This window comes from Phodopus roborovskii, unplaced genomic scaffold (genome assembly GCF_943737965.1).
Source record: "Phodopus roborovskii unplaced genomic scaffold, PHOROB, whole genome shotgun sequence".
Lineage (NCBI taxonomy): Eukaryota > Metazoa > Chordata > Mammalia > Rodentia > Cricetidae > Phodopus > Phodopus roborovskii.
Window position 1 is genome coordinate 900973 of NW_026125708.1, and position 23607 is coordinate 924579.

Here is a 23607-nt window from a genome sequence, read left to right on the forward strand (position 1 = left end):
GAGAAGGGAGCTCATAAAATTTTTATTTCTTTCTTCTTTTTCTTTGAATTCACTGTTAACATGTCAAGTCTTGGGCTTCATTGTGCCTTCTTTTCTCTTCCCCCCCTGCATGGTTAAATTTTTGTGCATATATATTGTATGTTGAGGTCTCTCCTTTTTTTCCTTTTGGTTTTTTGACACAGGGTTTTTATGTGTGACAGTCCTGACTGTCCTGTAACTCACTCTGTAGACCAGGCTGGCCTAAAGGCATGTACACACCCCACACCCCCACCCCCTGCCAGAAAGCTCTCCTTTGTTACCATCTCCCTTCCATTAGGCCCTTCTGTCCTAACAAACAGTTTTATTTCTATTTTCATGTCATAAACACACACAGAACTTTATGCATCTGAATAAAATCTAGGAACCACAAATAGAAAATATGTGACATTTGTGTTCCTGAGAATGGCTTAATTTAATTAATATGATTATCTCCAGTTGCATCCATTTAATGCAAACAAACAATGGGACTTTGTTCTTTATGGCTGAAATAAAATTGCTTTGTGTCTATATTTTCCTTATCCTTTCCTCTACTGGTAGATAGAGGATTGGTTCCAAAACTTAGCTATTGTAAAAAGTGCAGCAGTAAACATTGATGCTCGAACAGGTCTGTGATGTGTTGACTTGAAGTCTTTGTGTAAATACCCAGGGATTGTCTTTCTGAACCAAATGGAAGATCTCCTTTTAATTTTAAAAGAAATCACCATGTTTCTATGAGCTGAGCTATCAGAAGTTTCTGCTGGGTGTGCCTGCCTTTGTGAGCCTGACTCTTTTTTCTTCTCATTTGTCTTTTTCTTTTGAATCCTGGCCAAAGCTTCCAAATGCTTATAAACTCCCCTAAAGGCTTTGGGCTTCCTTAAGCAGAGTGACTTAAAAGCTCATGGTCTCCATGCTCCTCCTTCTGGCAGCTGTGAGATTTACAGGGCTTCACATTCAGGATAATCCTCCTGCCTCAGCTCCCTGAGTAGTGGGATTACAGGCCTGAGTGAGAATGGCTGACTTTCTTGAGTTTGAGTTCTTTGAATGTTGTAGATACATGATCCTAACCAGATATTTGTTTTCTAAATACTTCCCCCACTGTGTAGGTTGTTGTTTTTTTCTTTCTTCATAGACTCCTTTAAAAATAACTTTATTAGGCAGGCAGATCTCTGTGAGTTTGAGACCAGCCTGATCTACAAAAGCTAGCTCCAGGACAAGCTCTAAAACTACAGAGAACCCCTGTCTTGAAAAAACAAACAAACAAACAAAAACAGCAAATTTATTTATAGGGGGAGCATCTATTTGGAGTTGGTTCTATCCTTCTATCTTTATGTGGCATCCTGGGATTGAATTAAGGTCATCAGGCTCAGAAAAAAAGCAATTTCACTTAGTGAGCCAGATCACTGTCCTAATGGTATACCTTGATGCACTTTTTTTGTTATTCTATTACAATTTCATTCATTGATTTTTGCTAATTTTCAATACAATAGTGCCATCACACACAGGTCTTTGAATAAAGTAGTAATTTAGTCTTGTAATTTGTTAATTTTCACTTTAAGAACCACACTCTTTATCACATTTAAGTTTCACAAATTCTCCTCTGTGCTCATCCCCCATGCTACTCATAACTTGCTCTCCTCCTCATCCATTGAATTCCAAACTTTCTATGTCTTGGGAGATTTAAGGTTGTTCCAAAATACCCACAACAACCCCAATAGCATAAGTTGAAAGAAACAACCAGGAACTTAAGATCAAATTCAGATTTAGGATAATGTAGAAAACATATTTCTATAAGTACTGTCATTTTTTCTGGTAGCTTTTGTTTGTTGATTATTTATTCATTTGTTTAAATAAATTAAAATGTAATAAGATTGAACAAAAACTAACACGTCAGAAATGGAAAAAACAAACAGAAAGAGAAGTGCCCAAGAGAAGGCACAAGAAAGCTACACTTTCATATCTCTATTGTAACACATCTCTATTGTAAATATACTTTGTGAAGTAGAGTTTTGCTGTGTAGCTAAGGGTGGCTTTGAACTGTTAATTCACCTTACTTAGTTTCTTGAGTGTTGAGAATATAGAAATAAATCATCATATTCAGTTGCTATTGGAAATATTAAGAGCTAACATTTGGTATCACACAACTCTGTAAGTGTGGTATTATGATGTCCATTTGACAAGTGATAAAATTGAGGTACATGTAAGTGCATGGACTTGATGAAAATCCCAAGATTTACTGATGATGAATTGATTATTTAATCCAGATGTTATGACTTGAGCATGCTATACTTAATTCACTTTATTAGGCTGTTTCTATTTTAATGTAAATATATAAAATAATGTGGGGCTAGAAGTATATCTCAATCAAAAACTGTTTGCTCACCAAGTGTGAGGCCTTGGGTTTGATCTTCAACACCATACAAAAATAACAAATCCCGAGCTGGAGATGTGGTTTAGTGGTTAAGAGCACTGGCTACCCTTCCAGAGGACCTAGGTTCAATTCCCAGCACCCACATGGTAGCTCATAACCATCTTTAACTCCAGTCACTGGGGATCTGACTCTCTTTCCTGACCTCCCAGGGTACCACACATGTGGTGTACAAACATACAGACAAAGCATTCATATACATAGAAAATATTTTTAAATACCCAAAGTTTTAAAAATTTAAGAGAAAAAAATGACTAGACAAAGGCAATGAATCCTAACATCCTGTAGAACAATGGCATGAGTTACAGTTCAAAACTTTTTATATCTTTTATGAAGGTTTATGCTAGTCAGTCTTCTATATTTCAACAAAATTCTTAAGACAATTGTCTTAAATGGAAGAAATGTTTACTTGATTAGTTGACTTTTGTGGTATTGGGTGTAGAAGCCAGGGCCTGGCACATGCTAGTCACATAACCTACCAATGAATTACATCCTTGTTTGTCTCTTTCTTTATTTTGATTTTGGAGATAGGATCTCACTATGTTATCCTGGCTGTCCAGGCACTCTCTTTGAAGACCAGGCTGGCCTCGAACTCACAGAGAACTGACTGCCTCTGCTTGAGCGCTGGGATTAAAGGTGTGAGCCACCACCTGGTCCCTTTTTTTTTTTTTTTTACTTTTTATTTTGAGTCATGTTCTCTCTAAGTTGCCCAGGCAGGCCTTGAGCTAGCATCCTACTGCTTCAGCCTTTTTGTCAACTTATAGGTATGCATAAGCCTGGAAGAGATATTGATTTTGTCTCATGGTTTCAGAGGTTTCAGGCCATGGTTGGTTGTCCCATTGCTTTGGGGCATATAGTGAAGCAGTATATCACAATGGAAGCCCATGACAGAGAAAGCTGTCCCGTTATGGCAGCCAGAAGTGACAGAGAAAGCAAGGGGTGGGTCCCTATTTCAATTCAAAATCCTATCTCCAATGACATAATTTCTTCTTTAAAAATAGTATTTCATTTATTCCTGGACAATTTTATGTATATATACTGTATTTTGATCATATCCATCCCAATTTCCCTCTCTTGTCCCTCCCACTCCTTTTGCTACTCTTCTTTGGCTTCTATATGCATGACTGTGAAGGTATTTACTAAATCATGGGCCACTTACCAGTGGAAAAAAATTTACCCTCCTCCTCCAACAGCCAGTAACTGCCTTAAGAAAAATAACTCCCTTCTCTAATAGCCATTAACTGTCTGAAGAAAATGTACCCCACATCCAACCACTATTAACTGCCACCTCATCTAGGGGTGGGGCCTCAAGAGGTGGTCAACAATCCAGGATGGAATGTTGAAGGACCCAATTCTTTATGTATTTATTTATTTATTTGTTTTTCGGGACTTTTTTTTTTTTTTTTTTTTTTCTGTGTAACTGCACTGGCTGTCCTGGAACTAACTCTGTAGACCAGGCTGGCCTTGAACTCACAAAGATTGGCTTGGTTGTGCCTCCCAGATGTTGGGACCAAAGGTGTGCACCACCACTCCCAGTGAAGAACCCAATCTTGTTCAAGTGCTGTGAGTTTATGAACACAGTGGCCATGTCATGTCCAGAAGACAGCATTTTACAGCTTTCCTACAAAACCTCTGGCTCTTATGCTTTTTCCACACCTCCTCCATAATGTTCTCTGAGCCTTGGAAGGATGATATATATGCCCCACTTAGGATCAAGTTCTCAACAATAACGTATTCTCAACAGTCTGACCAGTTATAAGGTTCTGTACTAACCACCCACTACAAAAAGAAACTTCTCTGACCAAAGTTGAGACCAGTAGTAATTTATGGGCATAAATGTAAAGTACTTAGATGATAGTGTGATAACATATTCAACTAGCAAGCTAAATGTAGTAGATTCCCACCCCTGAGGCCTATATGACTTTCCCAACTATGACCTTTTGATCTGATTTGCAGAACCAGGAATGAGTACTCTCCTGTGAAGCAGGTCTCAGATCTAATCTGAAAGTGATATTCTCTATAGCATTCATGTTACTATTTCACCAGTGAGTGGATACATCTTCCCTGATGGTCACTATTGTAACATTGAGGGTTCACCACTGGGTAAGAGCATCGATGACTTTTGTCTCCCAGTGGCCTACGTAGCATCTTCCAACAATGTTAAAGCTAGCCAGTAATGAGGAAGTTTCCTGGTCAGTTCCAGCTTGATATCTCTATGTTCTACAACCAAAGCATATACTATCTTCAGTAATAGGGTCTTCTCGTCTTGCTCTGCTGGTCAACCAATGAAAATAGCAATAATTGTATTTTAGGAAGGGGGACCTCTGGAACCTTGTAACTAACAACATAGAGAAATATTCCACACTTGGCCCTGATACTTTTGTTTAATAATCAATGGCTTCTCAGAGCACCCTTATCCACGCATGCAGGATACCTCAATTCAAGCTGCTTTTTAAAAATTCCTTCTTTTACTTATTCAGCTGTTTGTGTGCTTAGTGTCTTTGATTTCTTTGAAAATACCTAAAAACTATTCTTTTGAGTTCTCTGTCTGGGTTTTCATCTAATTACCTCTCTTTGGATGCCAATTAATTTGCATTGTTTTGAGGAACTATATAGTCTTAGCTTTTCATGTTTTCTTATATTACTGAATTAGGATGTTGGCATTTGATATCATATCATGGCTTGTTTTGTTTTTTTGTTTTGGCTTGTTTTTATCATCTATGTTCATTCAGTTGAAGTATTAGCAATGTTGATTTGAGACTTGGAAGTAGTAGAGTTAAGTGTTTTGCTAAAAAAAAAAAAAAAAAAAAAAAAAAAAATAGTTCCTCAATCCAGGACCTCAGAGTGTCTGATGCAACAGGAGCTCACGGTATCTGAGGCAAGTTTTATATTAGACCCTGAGTAGAATACTAAATACAAGGATAATGATAGCTCCTTGATATTTTCACTGTGAAAATATTGTACACTCTATTTGACAATAGTAGCTCCTTTACTTAAATAACTGCTGGAGGATAAACAACCAATGATGTTATGATTTTAGTAAGATTAAATGTGGGAGAGAAGTATGGTGGATAATAGTAGAATTGAATATTGGATCTACTTTGAAAAGAAAAACACCAGAGGGGAGCAAAGTAGCCGGGAGGAGAAAGTTGAGATGCCATCATTTAAGGTATGAAAGGCTATAATTAGGAAGAGAAAGGGGGAGCTGGAGAAATGCCTCAGTGGCTAAGAGCACTGTCTACTTAGCTCAATACTGTCTGTAGTCTGTAATTCCAATTCCAAGGGATCCTATGCCCTCTTCTGGACTCTCTGTGCATTGGGCGTGTATGTGGTACAACAGACATACATGTAAGTGAAACAGTCCTACACATCAACAAAAATAAACCTTTTATAAAATACAAATATAGGTGTTAGGAGTGTATAGCATGTTCCAGGTTGTTGGTTCCATCTCTAATACCATAGATAAATTTAATGGGAGTAGTGTTATTAATCCAGTTCAAATGAATGCCTGAGAAAGTAGTAAAGCATTAAAATATAGTTAAATGTATTTTACTGTGTTGGGACACTGTATATTCTTGGGCTTTCTGTACAGAGCAGAGCCCAAACCGGGATTTCATATACATTTGATATTGCAACGTGATCCCATGCAACAGAAGAAGGGAAGAAGGAAGAACCAAGCAGGAAAAGAAGGAAAGTCATTAGATGAGTATGTTTTCTCTCTGGGCTGCACACCATCTCCTTACCATTTCACTGTTTAAAAACCTAAGTTTCTCTGTCCTTATTGTAGTTTATGTTTTAATTGTCCCCCCCAAAGGCCCATGCACTGAAGCCTTGACCAGCTTGTGGCACAACTAGGAGGTAATGCAACATTTAGGAAGTGGCTTCTAGTAGAAATGAATTACAGTGAGACAAGAATTCTACAGGGAGCAGGTGGAATTGCTGAGAATTAGAGATTGGCTACAAATCCTCTGGAGTCAGCACCATGCTAGCTGAATCAAGCTGCCCAGGGAAGAACTGTAGAAACTGCAAAGGAAGTAGTATCCGTCATATAAAATGAACCAGCAGCAACACAAGACACTAATGTACAGTGCAGGGTTCAGGGGACTTCCAAGTGGGAACTTATAACCTCCTACCCCTCCACATACACACCAGAACCCAATCTAATACAGAGGCTGCAAAAGACCAACGGCTCCCACTCAACCCTTCCCAAACAACACCAAGTGGAGTGTGCTAGAGGCAGAGAAATCTGAGAACTTCACCCTTCAACTCTGTATTTCTGCTGGCAATTCACTTGATGAGCATTCTTTTTAGTTCTTATTTTCAAATATTTAATATTCACTGTTATATATATGCATATATACCTTAACGATAATTTTTATTTTGTTTGTGTATTGTTCAGTTAGATTTGAATGCTGCTTCCACTCACTCTACTGTAAGACATTCTATAGTACACACTTCAGCCATATCTCATATATTCCCTCTCTTATCCTATACCATTTTGCCTTCTGTGATCTGCATCCTCTCCTCTTTTTACTCCATTTTAAAAACTCTTATACCACCCTTTTCATTCACAACCTTCCTTTTGTCAGCTCATAGCATCACACCCGATCTATACTCCCTTGTTTAACTGAGAAAAGGGAGCACTGATAGTCTGAAATAATCCCAAAAACTTATTGGCTTCTTTTATAGCCTTTCTTCCTCTTTACCTATTAATGGCATCTTGAAAAAGTGGTAAACAAGGGAAGAGGTGAAGTTAGAGGTTAAAAAAAAATAAGAAAACTGGGTGCTAGTGAGTGGATACGTGTGGGAGACAGGGTAAAATGGTATCCAGATGAGGGATCAGGATGGGATGCCAAGGCTATCTTTGAGGCAGTGTGTAAGACATTTTGTTGTTTAGTTTTTGAAACTGGTCTGTATGTAGCCCAGGACGATCTTTAACTCCTAATCTTCCTTCCTCTATCTCTTAATGATGTGATTACTGGGTGGCTTGAGCTATCATGCCCTGCATATAAAATTTTCTTGCAATTAAAACAGGAGTTCATATCAACTACCCTAAAACATTTGTTAAGACAAAATGCCAGGTAGCCCTGAGTGTCCTGAAATTTTCTATATAGACTAGACTGGTCTCAAAGTTACAACAATCCTCCTGCCTCTGGGATTATAAACAAGCACCACAGCCCTGGCAAAGCTTAAATTCTGTTATCACTTCCACGAATATTTGTTTAAGTACTGAAAACTTGGTTTGAAGGAGACTTATTTTACTAACGTTTAAGTAAAATAATTAACAGCCATCCCCCAAAATTTACTCTGGAAAGTATGGTTTTCCATATTCTACGTATCCTTCATTGGTTATTTGGGTTCCTTCCTGAACTACCTATCCAAAAACATGATTCAGTGCCTTTCATTCATATCCTACCCCTCTTGGTTAATTGCCTAAAATGGGCATTTCTGCCCCCTCCCAGCCCCAGGTTCAGAAGGCAGCTAGGTAGGGAAAATGCTGACAGCATCAACAACGACTGCCTTGTTTGACCTCATTCAAGCTTGGGGCAGGAGGTGAGCCAGAGCAAGCGGTAGGGAATCAACGTTGGTCCGAGAAGGGGCATTTTTTTTTCGGGTTACAGTAACTAACCCCTACCCACCACCTACACAGGTGCCACTACTGAACCAAGGACATTTTCAGTACATGCCACCAAATAGCTTTGCAACATCAAAGGTGTAGTGGGATTGGAAAGTTAGGTCAGTGAAGCTCTCCCTTTCCACAGGGGATGAAGAATAAATTTTTGTAGGCTCGGTGGGAAGACAGGTACAGAGATTTAAGGACTGACTCGAAAGAGATGGAAGCTGGCTAAGGAACTAATAGGGCAAAGGCGGCAGAAGAAGGAGCCCTGGGTCAGGAGAATCAGGTTCTTCAGCTTGAAGTTGAAGGCCTTTTTCTTTTCTCTTAGAAGGGAGCCCGGTTGGGGGTACACGGAGACAGGCACTTCAGAACTCGCCTATGAACTGGCCCTGTCAAACGTTGCTAGTCTCAGCTGCTTTCAGCTGGTGCTGGCCGGGCGCGTCTTGACTCAGCTATGTAGGATTGACTGGATGCCGCTTAGTTCAGCAGTGGTGCTGGTGGGAATATGTTCAGCTAGGCATCGCTAGGTTCGGTTGAGTTCGGCTGGGTTCGACTGGGCTCAGCTGGACCACGCAGCGTCCGACAGTGTTCGGCTGTGTGCCGGGAGCTCGAGTGTGTTGGGCTGTGCTCCTCCATGCTCGGCTGTGTTCGGCTAGGTTCGGCTGTGCACCGCTGGGCTCGGCTGTGTTCGGCTAGGTTCGGCTGTGCACTGCTGGGCTCGGCTGTGTTCGGCTAGGTTCGGCTGTGCGCCGCTGGGCTCGGCTGTGTTCGGCTAGGTTCGGCTGTGCGCCTCCATGCTCGGCTGTGTTCGGCTAGGTTCGGCTGTGCGCCTCCATGCTCGGCTGTGTTCGGCTAGGTTCGGCTGTGCACTGCTGGGCTCGGCTGTGTTCGGCTAGGTTCGGCTGTGCGCCACTGGGCTCGGCTGTGTTCGGCTAGGTTCGGCTGTGCACCGCTGGGCTCGGCTAGGTTCGGCTGTGCGCCTCCGGGCTCAGCTGTGCTTGGCTAGGTTCGGTTGTATTCTGCTGTCCGCCGCTCAGCTCGGCTGCGCTCGTGTTCCGCTTCATTCAGCCATTCTCCTCTGGGCATCGGGGGCGCTTCGGGTAGATGAGCCTGTGCTCCTAGAGGGCGTGAAAGCCGGAACGCCATCTAGCGGTACCGGCTCGCCCACAGTGAGCAACGAGGAACTCGAGCTCCAGCCCAGAGGTTACCGGAGCACAGGGAGAGGCAGCGCGCTGCAGCAGTCAACTCGGGCGCCTGCTGTGACGTCATCTTTACGCGGCAGCACTCTCACCAGCCTTGTTCTCCACGTCTCAGATTTCGCAAAGGCTCATGGGAGCGACCCGGACGAAGGTGTGTCAAGATGGCGGAAGCCGAGGAGTCTCCCGGAGAACACGAGACAGCGACGCCTAGGCCTTTGGTGAGCTAGGGTACTGTTACAGAAGGGACCAGGGGTGAGGCAGAACTCCCCATACGGCAGTCGGGAGCTTGAGAGAGCTAGAGGTCCTTGGCCCTGCATGCCTTTACAGCTACAATCAGTTGTTAGCACAGCACCTGTTCTTTCATTTAACTCTTTCCCCTCCTTCCGCTGTCCTATGCCTTTTCGCGAATCTCTCCTGTCCTTGTACACTAGGGAATACTTGTCCAATGAATTGCGCTAAATGCTGAGCTTTGAGTGTTTTCTGAAGTATCGCTCACTGTCATTTTATCAAGACTTGTCTCCAGCCGTTATGACGTACACGTACACCAGAAGTAACGACAAACTGCTTCCCAGAGGTCGTTGTCATTTTATTGCCTGTAACTCGGGTCATTATTATGTCCAGGTCATTGTCATCCCCTTCGGGACACTTAGAGTAAAAGCCACAGCGCGTACAAATACAGGCTTTACAGGTAAAATTAGGTGGGCTGGAGTCCATTCACAATGAAGCCTGTGTGAGTTTAAGAAATTCATTTCAATAGAGGGTCTTTATCTCCTAAACTAAAATGAAGGTATCTGCCTTTAAGAGTTTTCAGGAAGATAAAATGACATAATCTTTTATGAAGTGCCTAATACAGTCAAGGCCATGAATGGAAGAGTATAAGGAAGTCAGTGTTATGCCCTGATGTTCTTCCTCCCAAACAGTATTTGCTTATAGTGTTTGCTCGATAAATGTTTCCATTTCTTTTGTTTTAAATTGGCAGCTTAACAATAGAGAACTGAAGTGAGAGGGAAGTGAACTTGGTCCTAGTCCTGACTCTGCTCCTCACTAGCTCTATTTGTTCACCTCTCCATTCAGCAAATGTTTATTGGATGTCTACTGTGTTCCAGACAGTATTTTAGGCACCAGGAATGAAACTATCAAAGAGTGTATTGTGTCTGGAAATATAGCTCTGTGGTACAGTGCTTGTTTTGCATATGCAGTGTCTTATAGGTCCAGTCCCCAGCACTGAAGGGAGAAGGTAATTGGATCTTCTTATGGATCACATTAAATCCGAGTTTATTTATTTTTTTGATTATTATAGATTAACCACTAACCTCATTTATTGTTTATACATTGCACACAATGTACATACAATGCTCCAAACAACAGTAGAGATATATACATACAGGACAACAAAAATCCTTTAAATTTGTATTAGTATACCAAAATCCATGACAATGCAAAATATCTGAGATTAATAGTTGTCTCTTTAGCCTATATTTCTCTAAATAATAACAAACATCCATAACCCTCCAAATACACGTCTTCTTTTAGACTGTAGGTAAGTGAAAATACCTGGTGCAGTGCAGAGCACCCACTTCCTAAAGATGCTGTGGGTGTTAAATGTAGTTCCTGGTCACACCACTCCAGCCAGGCCTGCAAGCTTTAGGCTGGGCTTTCATGGACCCGAGTAGGGGTCTTTGCCACTCACCAGAGCTGCAGCAGAGGACCTAGCCATACCACCTAGCAGTTTTTTGCTCATACACACAAAAAAGACTAGAGATGCACAGTAAAGGCAGCTCCAGATGGGAAAAACCTCTAAACAGGTTACAGTGTGTTTGACAATGTGCATTGGTTTAAGAAAGAAAAGAAGATATAGACAGTCATAAAAAAGGATATTGTTTACAAATAATAGTCTTTAAAGAGAGAAATAAAATAATATATAAAAAAGAATAAGTTGCATGGAGGTATGGTAATACATTTATTAAAGCTTGCCTGAGGATTCAGAAAGCAAAGTCAGCCACAAGCTGTAGGGCACACATCTTTAATCCCAGCAGCCAGAATCTAGGAGGTGGTGGTACACACCTTTAATCCTAGACTCAAGATTAAGAGGTAGGTGGATCTCTGTGAGTCCAAGGCCATCAAGATCTATACAAGATTGATCCAGTCCTAAAGAGAAACAGCTCACACAAACATGATCTCAGCACCTGGGACCACACACCTTTAATGCCAGAATTAGGTATATAAGACAGGAGCAAGGTGTCAGTATCAGATTCATTCTCCAGCCACATTGAGGATAGGAAGATGTTGAAGTCTCAGGAATCTCCAGGCATGCTGAGAAGTTACAGTGTGAGGTTTGGTGGAGCCAGGATCGCCTTTCAGGCTGAGGTACAGTAGGAGCTAGTGACCAACTGCTTTGCTTTTCTGATCTTCAGCTTGAAGTTTGAACCAGAATATCAGTTTCTGAGTCTTTTATTTATTGTGTAACACAGATACAGGAAATACACAGGGAGTCTGGATCCTGTATGTTGAATGTTTTTTATTGTTGATAAGCAAATGACAGCTGCTAAGAGACAGGGTTTTGAAAGAGGTACTGTTGAAATAAACAAGCCTATATACTTTAGGAATGTCATAACTTTAAAATGGAAGTCAAAAATTTATTTGTCAAATGGAAGTCTAAAATGCTTTGGGGGAGAGGTTATGCTTTTATTTTCACAGGAAACAAGAAGCAGAGGATTCCTTCAAGGTCAATATGGGTCAGATTTGATCATTGGAGACCTCCTTAATCTTGACAAGTGATATATATCAACAAAAGTTACATCTGGTCTGCCCAAGACCCCAGGACTTGCCATTATCTTAATTTTCGCAGGGACCCCTAAAGGTGCCTTCACCCTAAATCCGAGTTTATTAATTTGGAAAATGAAACTCATCACAGAATAGTGAAAAGTACATAAACTAATGCAAGCATTATTTTACTGTGACATAGTACATTAGATAACATAGCCTTTAATTAAAAGGTATGTTTGAGAATTAACTGTATTGTGTACTGTATTGTGTAATGTATGTTGAGCTAAAATTTACTTTTAACTACTATGCAAAACCCAAATGAAATTTACAGTCCCAACTCTAGAAAATGGTGTTTTTTAAGCTATTTTGCAATCTCATATTGGCTTAATTTTCTTTCCCCCATCTTTTCTTAGTTTGCGGGCCTTTCTGATATATCTATTTCACAAGACATCCCAATAGAAGGAGAGATTACCATTCCCATGAGTGCTCATGCTCGAGAACTTGACAACTCTACATTAAATGAATCTGTTCGCCATACCATCGTAAGTTAGACTAGTTGGGAAGCCCCTTTAGTGATATGGGAGTAAATACTACTAATACTTCCAAATATTTTTTGTTTGGTTCTTTGACTTTTAATATATGTTTTTCTGTTGAAATTTAAGGGTTTCTCTTTGAGAGTGAGTTGTTAGTCTTTTTAGCAAATGGAGGGGACTTCCTGGTAACTTTAATCATTATAGTATATCAAGTTATTTTTGTCTTTTAGATGCGTGATCTAAAAGCTGTGGGGAAGAAATTTATGCACGTTTTATATCCAAGGAAAAGTAATGCTTTGCTACGAGATTGTGAGTATGGGAAGTGTTTGAGTATTTGCTTCATATCATTGGTACCTTATCAATACTGCTTTATAAAGCAAAGGCAGATATAATAAAGTTGATGTTATTTTACAGAAATAAATAGTTATATAAATTTTTAGAAGAAATTTGGAATAGAATTTTAGAAGTTAAAAGACTTGACTCATTCTATTAAGCTCGTCAGTAAATATGAACCTTAAAAGTGGTCACAGCTGAGCTTGGTAATGTGATTTGGCTGTAGTTGGGAATTTGAGGTGATTATCACCTAAGTCCTTTGATGAGATTCTGATTCCCTCCAAACCCTGAAGTCACAGGCAAAATTTTTGTTCTGAATATTTTGTACATTTGGGGGACATATTGATTGTACATAGCTCTTAATGTGCTGGAATGGGGATTAGGAAATGAAGAAAGGGTAATTTATGACTGAAGAAGGGAGCAAACCTTAAAGGGCATGGTTAAGACTTGTGGGGACATAAAGGTTGGGAAGGATTAGGTAAAACTTGCTCCTTGGATTCTAAGAGTGAGAGCTGAGTATTAGGATAAAAATAGACAATATGGCATATCTGTTTCTTAGCAGCCTGTCTTTTCTTTCCTTGTAGGGGATTTGTGGGGCCCATTAATACTGTGTGTGACACTTGCATTGTAAGTAATTACATTTCCTTCATTTGAACTAAAACTTTTTTTGATGGAGTTCCAAAATTAAGGAAAAATTTGACTAGGTATTTGGGAGCTCTTAACAAAGACAGGGTTGAGCCAGGCAGTGGTGACACACACCTTTACTCCCAGCACTCGGGAGGCAGAGGAAGATGGACCTCTGTGAATTCAAGTCCAGCCCGGTCTACAAAGCTACACAGAGAAACCTTGTCTCGAAAAAATAAATAAATATATAAATAAGAGAGAGACAGGTTTGTACTATGTAGCCCATACTATCCCAGAACTTTCTATATAGCTAAGGCTTGCCTCAAATTTGTGCTTCTCCTGCCTCTGCCTCCTGAGTGCTAGTGTTACAAGTATGCACAACACTGTTAACTATTAACATTTTAAATCTATCATGATCATTAAGATCATAATGCAATATTACTTGTACTTTTAGTAATCATACCAAGAGAACCAGTGAAGTGCCTTGAAAGGATGTATGCTAGTTTTAAGAGGTTAACCTTAGAGCTTATGTAGTTTCCCTTCACTTATTTGCAGAGAAAACTGAAGTCCTAAGATAAAATTGAATGACATGTCTAGTGACAGAACTAGGATCAGTGTCTGAGTCAACTGCCTCCCAGAGTAGTTAGTATTCTTTTCACCCTACCATCCTCAAATGATAGGGGTTCCAGACAACAAAGAGTGCCAGCCATTCTTTGCACCTTATGGTCAGGATTTGGAATAGAATACACATAGCCGTACAATACAGAATCTTCCACAGCATAACCAAACAAGACTTAATATATAATTTCTCTATCCTGTGTAATAAGAAGAAGTTATGAACTTGTTTTTTTTTAATTATTTTTTTTAGGGAAAACACTTAGTATCCTAAATCCAGAGTTTAAAACATTTTATATCTATTAAATTCTTAGACACAAAATATTTAGGTGACAGTTCAATATTTACTTGGCTTCAAAGCGAAGTCCTTTAGTAATGATATTGATATTCTGATCTTTAAAAACTCACAACTAAATAAGTTTAAAGACTATTTCTATTATTGACCATTTGCTCTAGAACTTTAACAAGTACAAATTTGTAACTGAGCATGGTACCTATAATACTGGTGCTCAAGAAGCTGAGGCAGGAAGATAGCAAATTAAAGTCCAGTCTAGGCCACACAAGCAGACCTTGTTTAAAATGCAAGCAAGCAAACACTCAGATTTGCTAACAGCTAGAAAAGTAATACAAACATACATAGAGTACTGACCTGATGACTGGAAGGCCCTTGTTGCTATGCTATCTCCACCCAATATTGTGTTAGAATCTCAGAGGCCCAGTGTGAAAAAAAATCTGACTTTTCACATAAACCCATGAATAGATTCCTTTTTTGTTTTGCTTGGGAATGTAACCGAGGGCCTCATGCATTCAAGGTGGACATTCTTGTCTACCATTGAGCTAATCCTCCCTAGAAAAGTACATTCTTCTCATTTAACTCAAGAGCCTTCTGCCTCAGTCTTAGTTGGGTTTATGATGCACATCACCGAACCCACCATCAGATATATAGTCTTAGGTGAAGCATTCCAACTAAAAAACAAAAAATACTGTTAAATTTAAAGCTATTTTACATGTTATACGAACAACAACAAAATATCTCATATTTGTGAGCGAGGTTTGGTTCAGTAACTTATGCATAGACAGAGAGGCTTTTACAATCCAGTTATACATTCCAGAAAGATTAAAATACAGTACTCCTTATTGTCCTTAGGCATTTAGATTTTAAATAAGAAAACCTTGCCAGATTGTATTGGTGTTTCCCTTACAATACAAAGTATAATACATTCCTTACAGTTGTTCAGATGAGGTTTGTCATAGCAGTCTGGTGAGAATGTATGTTTTTCTTGCTTTGTATAAAAGATTATGTAGTTTTCATTGCTGTTTCTTAGAATGCTACAAAAGAGCTCTGTGGATGGAGAAAAAGATGGAGGACCACAATTTGCAGAAGTTTTTGTCGTCGTCTGGTTTGGAGCGGTTACTATTACACTCAATTCAAAACTTCTTGGCGGCAACATGTGAGTATCGTATGTACTCTTTCCTCTTTGCTAGTAGCACATCATAGATTTTAGGAAAACAATGGTATTTTGATATTTTTTAAAGAAAATTTGACTTAAGGACAAAATAAGAAGTTCCCATTACAATAGAGCAACTACTCAATTGAAATAAATTTTGGAATTCAGTGATGTCCTTCAGATTTTCTCTGAAAACTTTAAAGTTATAAGCAAATTTACTTTAAGAAGTTATATACTTTTGTGGGAAACCTATGATAAAACACATTCTCAAATTGGTATCTAACTAGAATAGATTAAGAACTACATTAGAAGATCAATGGGAGCTCTCTAGGAATTAGAGTCGATCATCTGATATTAGAAAATTGACTACTAAAGGCCTGAAGAGGGAAACAGGAAGAGTATAGAGAAAATGAAAGTTTATGATACAGGGGACTACTTTCATGAAATTATCATCAGGATAAAGGTATAGATAAGATAGCGGGAAGGAGGCAATAGTCCATTGAACCTCTGAGATAGCTGTACAATAAGATGTATCTTGGTACTGCCCAGTAATACTTATGACTTGTGGATGTATGTTGTTTGTAGTTCTTTCTTTCAGAGCCTATGCGTGCTGGGATACTGTATCCTTCCTTTGACCGTTGCAATGCTGATTTGCCGCCTGGTGCTTTTGGCTGGGCAGGGACCAATAAACTTCATGATTCGGCTTTTTGTGGTGGCAGTGATGTTCGCTTGGTCTGTGATTGGTAAGTATGTATTTATATCTATAGTACCAGAGTAGATATAAACATGAGTTAAAGATGGAAATCCTGTTATGAACAATGAAATTCTGCTGTCAAATGAACATAACAGCCATAAAACCTGATGTTTTAAGTAGGTATTGAAGGTGATAAGAGTCCATGTTATGTGAGCTAGACATCTGAACTTAGAAGATGTGAAAAGTTGCTGGGCGTGGTGGTGTGCACTTATAATCCCAGCTACTTTGGAGATCGAGGCAAGAAGATTGTAAGTTCAAGGCTAGACTGGACATTTAGCAATATTCTATCTCAATGAAACTTAAAATGAGAATGGGAATATAGTGCTACTTATGGTAGAGTGCTTACTTAGCAATTATAAGCCCTAGTTCAAGCTTCTGCACCACAGAACAGAACAAAAAGCTGTACATATCCACATTTTTTGAGACAGGATCTTCTTATGTCACTCAGGCTGGCCTTGAACTCAATCCTCCTGCCTTTGCCTCCTAAATTGTTGGGATTGAAGATTTGTACCATTCTACCTAACTTACAGGGGTTATTCTTGATGAGTGAGAAGATGAGTAGACTTTTCTTGGATGGACAGAATAGGACTTTAAAGAGAGCTGATAACTTGCAGGCCTGTAGTCCTAGCACTTGAGAAGTAGCAGCAAGAGGATTTTGAGTTCAAAGTCAACTTTGGCTACATAGTATGTTCACATAAGATCTTGTTTTTAAAAAATGTCGATACCAACAGTAATAAAACAGACCCCTTCCCAAATTAACTCACAAAAATGAAAGAAGCAATATAAGACTATTTATTATAGGAGCAAATAACCTTACACATATTTATACCTGCTAGACATAGTTAAGTAACTTTCCACAAAAGGCCAAGAAACCTGCTGAAGAAGGATTTCTATTCAAAATAGTCAAAGAAATTTGAAGCTTTAGTATTTGAAAGATGCTGCCCTGGGATATTGGAAGATGACAGATACATGAACTCTGCTTGTATATATAGTTGTAGATGGAACCTAGAGCCTTTCATATACTAAGCAAGTATTCTGCACTGAGCCATACATAATTGCCCTATAACTGAACTTAAAATATTATTCTCTGAGGGGCCACAAATACAACTAAACTTTTAGTGTCCTTCTATGTTCCAGATTATGCCAGTCACATTGGACTTTAGTAAATAGTAGTTCTGGTAACATGATTATATTAAATATTTCTTTTTGTTTCTTTAGCATCTACAGCCTTTCTTGCTGACAGCCAGCCTCCAAACCGCAAAGCTCTCGCTGTGTATCCAGTCTTTTTATTCTATTTTGTGATCAGTTGGATGATACTCACATTCACTCCATAGTAAAACTGGGTACAAGCATTGAAAACCAATTAACTGAAGGCTCACCTGAAAGAACAGCTTACCGATAACTTCCCCTCTTCCTTGATCATTCTTGAGGTATTAAAAGGGAGCCACATAGCACTGTTGTCATTTATAAAGGAACTGATATTTGCAAGACTGTCCTCTTTCTCTTAATGTTATTTCTTTCAAATACATTTGCATACCACACATAGTAAAATGCCTCCTTAAGGCATGATGAAGTTACTGTGATCTATTAGGGTGACAACCAGTGACTCGAGGAGCAAGTGGATCCATTCTGCAAATTAAAAAGGGTTGGTGATCATCTTCAGCTTGGAGAATATTTGTTCACGTGCAGCTCTTAAACACATTGCCTTATGACTATTAGAATATGCCTCTTTTCATAAGTAGTAATAGTCTGTATCCATTTTCTTTTTCTGTTCTCCCCCAAACTTAAGAAGGCAAAGACAGGTTAGGAAGGTTTATAGATGTGGGAGGAGAAAACATGCATTAACTAATTTTCAGAGTTTGGTCAGAGGTAGTGCTATACTTGGTTTGTTTTTTGTTTGTTTTTAAGCAAATGACATCTAAAGAAACAGCTTTTTAATAATATTTTTATATAGTTGCCTTTCTGTCATGTATAACAGTACCTCAGCTAGTACTCTAGTTTTTAATCTTTCCTCTGTTTATATTTTCCTGAATATACAATGCTAGCAGTCAGGCATGCAACTTTCCTTTGACTGATGTTCTCAGTGGTCCAATGTTTGAGCTTTTCTAAGTAGCAGAAGGAAGAAATCTACTTCATGGTTTTGTAATGCATATTGTCATGTGGGCACTTTCTTTTAAGGTATAGGTTACATATTGCATAGCTAAAAGGACCTATTCATTATTTGGTATGGTCCAGCCTCAGACTAGAAAGAAAGGCTACATCAGAAGTGTACATTTAACCAAATGGACACAGAATCTAGTGTTCTGAAGCCTGGGTAACAGACGGATGTGTATGTAACATGACAAAGGGTAAGTTGAGTTTACAGCTGCTGCCTTTCCTGTAGTGGGCTCAGCATTTTTTTTTTATTATATATGGAGTTTTTTGTATTTGTTTGTTTGTTTCTGGCTGGGGAATAGCAATTTATTTTGTGTTTTATAGACTTTATTTGTAAACCTAGTAAGCTCCCCTTTAGATATGTACATTTTGCACATGTGCACCCACCTATACTCTCAGATATTTATGCACAGAAGTGTGAAGGTTTTTCAGGGAACAGAATGTCAGACAGGCTGATTCGCAGCTAAGTAGGACTCCTGTAAGGTAGTAAGAGCTGTTACCTTCTCTATTTCAATTGAAGAATTCTAATTGACAAAAATTAGGAGTCCGATCATTCATTGTAAATATGCACTTACTTATAGAGATAGAAATTTCTTATTCCGTGTGTTTTCTTTATCACAGAATTTAAATATTTATTGATTTTGTATTTAAAGACTACCTTCATATAAATATAATTCTAAAAATGTAATTTTTCCCATTCTCAGAGTAACCAAATGAACAATGCTAGGCCAAATGAGTTCATGGGATGAGTTACAAAGCATTACTGAGTTTACCCTCACTATCCCAGCCTTGTCTAAAGATTTGGTGGTATATATTTGAATTTATTGTAATTTATTTTTTAAATTATAAACCCTGTGTGGATACATCAAGTGTTTCACTCTTGAGTTAGTAAGAAAAAAAATTGAAACTGACGTTGATTTTTTTGAGGTTTGTCATAAATTCTCTCTTTCCATTATCTGAAAAATTTTAAGCTTTCCACTCAAATATTTTTTCTAAGTTTTTTTTTTTGTAATCTGCCCAAGTAAGTATAATAATGTAGTAACCATACTTCTCAAAAGTATAATAATGTAGTAACCATACTTCTCAAAGGAGATTTAGTCTCTACTGGATTTTACTCAGGTGAAACATTTATTCTGAAATCCCTAACGCCACAATTTAAGGGCATTTGGAGGGTTACACACATTGGATATAAGACAGTGTGATCCTGTGAGTGTTAATCTGTTGCTCTTGGGTAATTTGATAAATGGTTTTATATAATTGAAATGTAGGACTGAGGGTGTAGTTTGGTGGTAGAGCATTTGCCAGACATGCATAGTACTGTTGATTCAGTCCTTGGCATTGCCAAAAAAAAGTAGATGAACTGGAAGATTAATTACTTTTTTTCTAGATTCGAATGATAAATATATGCAAAATGTCTGTTGCTTTCTGTGACAAGTGAAGTCCTGAGTCTGAAAGTTGTAATGTAGCTTTTCTTGGTTTGTTGCAAAGGCTTATGGTTGATTCTAGAAATGAAGACTAGAAGGGCAGAAGCCTACAACAGAGGGACTCCTATTCTAGGTTGGTGACATTTCATGCTTCTGGTGAATTTCAAGCAGAATGTGTGTGTATGGGTATCATAGCCAGCTTGGGTGATCACCTGCTGTTTCTACATCTGAGACCATGACAATTGTTGTTACATGGCTTAGCCATAGGAGGGGTGAAGACTTGATTTAATTGGTTCTCAGATTACAAAAACTATCAATGACAACATATTTAAATGTTCTGAATGGTTCTTGAAAGTCACCATCCAATAAGGATTTTTTTTTTTTATATTTATGTGTTTTGTTTGAATTTTAGCCTCAAAGTTATATAAGTTGAATTTGTTTTTTTTCATTGTGTTGTGGGATCTTTCTTTTGTTGGGTGAAGTTATGTATCAAGAGTGGTAATCATTTTGCTGTTGACTCGTCTTTTATAAATAGTACCCCTAAAAATGTGATTAGAAGGCTAATAAGCCTGTACTTGGAGATATAATAATCTGTTGACTTACTGCATCTGAGATGCCTGCTTTTTCCTGGAGATGAAAATGAAAATTTGTCAGTTGATATTTTTGGGTACCGTTGAGTCATCCATTGCATACTGATATTTTAGTACAGTTTGAGTACTGAAGTGATCCTTAACTAGACTGTCAATTTCTGAGACGGTTGAATGGAACTAAATGTATGAATATTGATGGATCCATGTATGTAAATTAAAGATCCTTTTCTAGAGTCTGTGCTTTTGTTATGAATATAGAACTGACAGGGACAATAATTTTATGATTATTAATAGTTAACATTTATTGGGCACTTACTCTATACCAATTTAGTATTCTACTTTTAAAAGAACTATTGTAATAGCTTTATTAAAGTACACTTTACCATAAAATCCAGTTTTCAAAGTGTACAATTCAGTGTTTCTTACTGTATTTTGAGTTCCACAACCATCACTGCTGTCTAATTTGAAAATGTCTGTCTTTATCACTGCAGAGAAACCAGTCACACCTGTTCTCTATTCACCTTCAGTTCCTGCAACTACTAGTCTACTTTCTGTCTATTCATCTGGCTGTTTGTAGTACCTGCTCTATTCCCTCCACTCCTCGACATAAAGTACTATAATTCTCATTTTACAGTAGAAAATTGAGGCACAGAAATGTAATTGTCCAAGGCCATGCAGGAAGTTAATTTATGGTAAGAACACATTAGATGAGATGCAGTTTACATTGTACTGTTAGGCACATAAAATGAACACATTCCCTCCCAGGGTTAGTCTCCTGTTACTAACCTTTGCACCCTAGAGCTGACTGGAGATAGAATGTCTTGTTCTTTTTTCAGAGTAATAGAACTCTGGCATCTGAGCACACAAAGCAGGCAGACTTAGGAAGAAATAGTTTTTCTGCCTTTGAACCCTCTTTCTCCTTCTCTTTTTACACACAATCTATATTTGTTAAAGTTTCAAGAATCAAACAAAGTACTTTAAAAACTTCCCATTTTACATATACATAGTCTTTTTCTCAAATTTGAAGATCAACTACTTTTACTTTTCCTATGGAACATCTCTTACGATGTTTATAGTATAGGGTTGTATCTGGTCACATAGGGTACTGGGACTAATAAGACTGAAGTAAGTCGTTTGAGAACTGAATGCCTTTTCCATTTGGGTATATGTGGTGAGCATAAAGACTTTGCCTTAATGAAGTTTGTTCATTTCTGGTCTTTGGTACTCTAATTCTGATCTTTCTTATGAACAGTAAACCTGTGTAAAGAAACTTGTAAAATGGTTTGTAAATGTTGTATGTGTCAATAAAAACACTGGAAAGGGGCAATTTGTGTCTGCCTTTATGCCTTTGTACTATATTGATGGAAGATGATAAATAATAAACAAATCTAACATTATGTGAAACAAGTTTTAAAGGGAAATCACATTTATTGAGCAAATATGATATGCCAGGTATATTAATCCTTAATACATTGTATTTCTATTCACACCAGCCTTTTTGTAATCAAATGATGTGTCAAGCCCATAAGAACAACTAGAATATCAGAGAGTGAGGTTTCCTTGGAGCAAACAATAATTGAAAACTCAGGGACTGCTACTGTAGAGCTTACTGTTCTGGGAAGTAGAATGCCTTCAGTAGACTATCTTTCTGGAAGTGGCTCAAAAGTACTATATGAGGACATGGAAAATAGTTGGATTAATAGACAAAGTGTGGGTGGAAGGGTGTCCCTGTGTTTATAATTTGGAAGCCTGAAGCCTAGAAGAATGTGTGTTTCTGAAAATAGCTGAGAAGGAGCTGGCCCTGGCTATCAAAGTTATATGTTTTGGATGACTGCAAATACAAGTCTGCAAGGTAGTAGTCATAGTTTATAGATGTCACTAATGTTAAAGGAGCATGGTACCTTGGACAGTCTTGATGAGAACAATAGCTTCAGGGCAAGAGTGAAGAACAATTTACTAGTTGAAACAATCTGCTATGGATTTTCATGTATTATCATCATCAACACTTAACCCCATAATGATGTTACCATCTTATAGTGCTGAGAGTTCAAACACGGGGCATGCACATGCTAGGCAGGTGTACCACCGATGCGCTGTTTCCCTATCCCTTGTTTTTTTGAGTCAGGGTCTCACCATGTAAGTCTAGCACCCTTTACCTTGGCCTCCTGAGTATTAGGATTACAAATCATGTACACCACAAGGCTAAACTCATAAGGAGGATGTTTTGATTCAAGCCTTTGTAGCAAAAGACAGGAGAATGTGAAACTGGTCCATGAAATCGGTTACTCTGCAGTCTTCTCTGGAAAGAAGAAAGAACTCTGCTGACAATAGAGAGACTAAATTTCATGTATGTGCTCATGGAACACTTCATGTTAGTCAAAGACCTGTGTAAGCTACAATATGACACACCCAAGGCCACACAAATACTAAATGGCAGCTGCTATCAAACCCAAGCATAACTAGCTGTAGAGATGGGCTAGGAAATAAACTAGCCCATCTCTGCTGCTATCAAGGACTGGATATTGAGTGCAGCAGGTACTCTTCATCACAGAGCTTCCCTCAGATCAATTTTAAAGGTAAACTTTGGGGCTGCCAGGAATTGAACTGAGATCATCACACATGGTAGGCAAGCACTTCACCACTGGAGTTAGTTACAGTCCCACCCTTATAAATGCACTCAGTTTTTAAAACAGGATTATCCTTATTTTTAAATCACAATTGCATACACCCATAATACATGTTGCTTATTTCCCCCACATTATCATCCCTTTCCTTACACCAAGCTTTTTTATTCCCAACAAGTCCCCTTCCTAACCTCTGTTGTTTTGTACCTACACCTCTGTTGTTTTGTATGTATGCTCCACTATATTTAATGAGGTTGCTTCCATGAGCATGTGTGGGAGGTTACATGAGCAAGAGCAGTTCAGCAGTGGCTACATCAGAGGGTAGATTTCCTTCAGGGAGGGGTAGAGCCAGCCTAATAATACCGCCTAGGCCATGATGGGATGTTAATGGAGCCAGTTTTGTGCATGAGCCCACTGCTACTGTAAGTTGAGACAGGGTTTTCTAAAACTTTCTTCCTTTCTACAGTTTCTTCCACCATAGAG

General features: G+C 38.7%; 1 protein-coding gene across 1 annotated transcript; it reads left to right on the forward strand.

The window, feature by feature from the left end:
- The first annotated feature begins 9359 nt into the window (after positions 1-9359).
- On the forward strand, positions 9360-21823 carry Yipf6 (Yip1 domain family member 6). Its single transcript, XM_051178495.1, has 7 exons — positions 9360-9477; positions 12439-12567; positions 12789-12867; positions 13476-13518; positions 15456-15581; positions 16164-16321; positions 17551-21823. Exons 1-7 carry the CDS (start codon positions 9421-9423, stop codon positions 17664-17666), a joined length of 708 nt encoding a protein of 235 aa, XP_051034452.1. The 5' UTR covers positions 9360-9420; the 3' UTR covers positions 17667-21823.
- The last annotated feature ends 1784 nt before the right edge of the window (positions 21824-23607 follow it).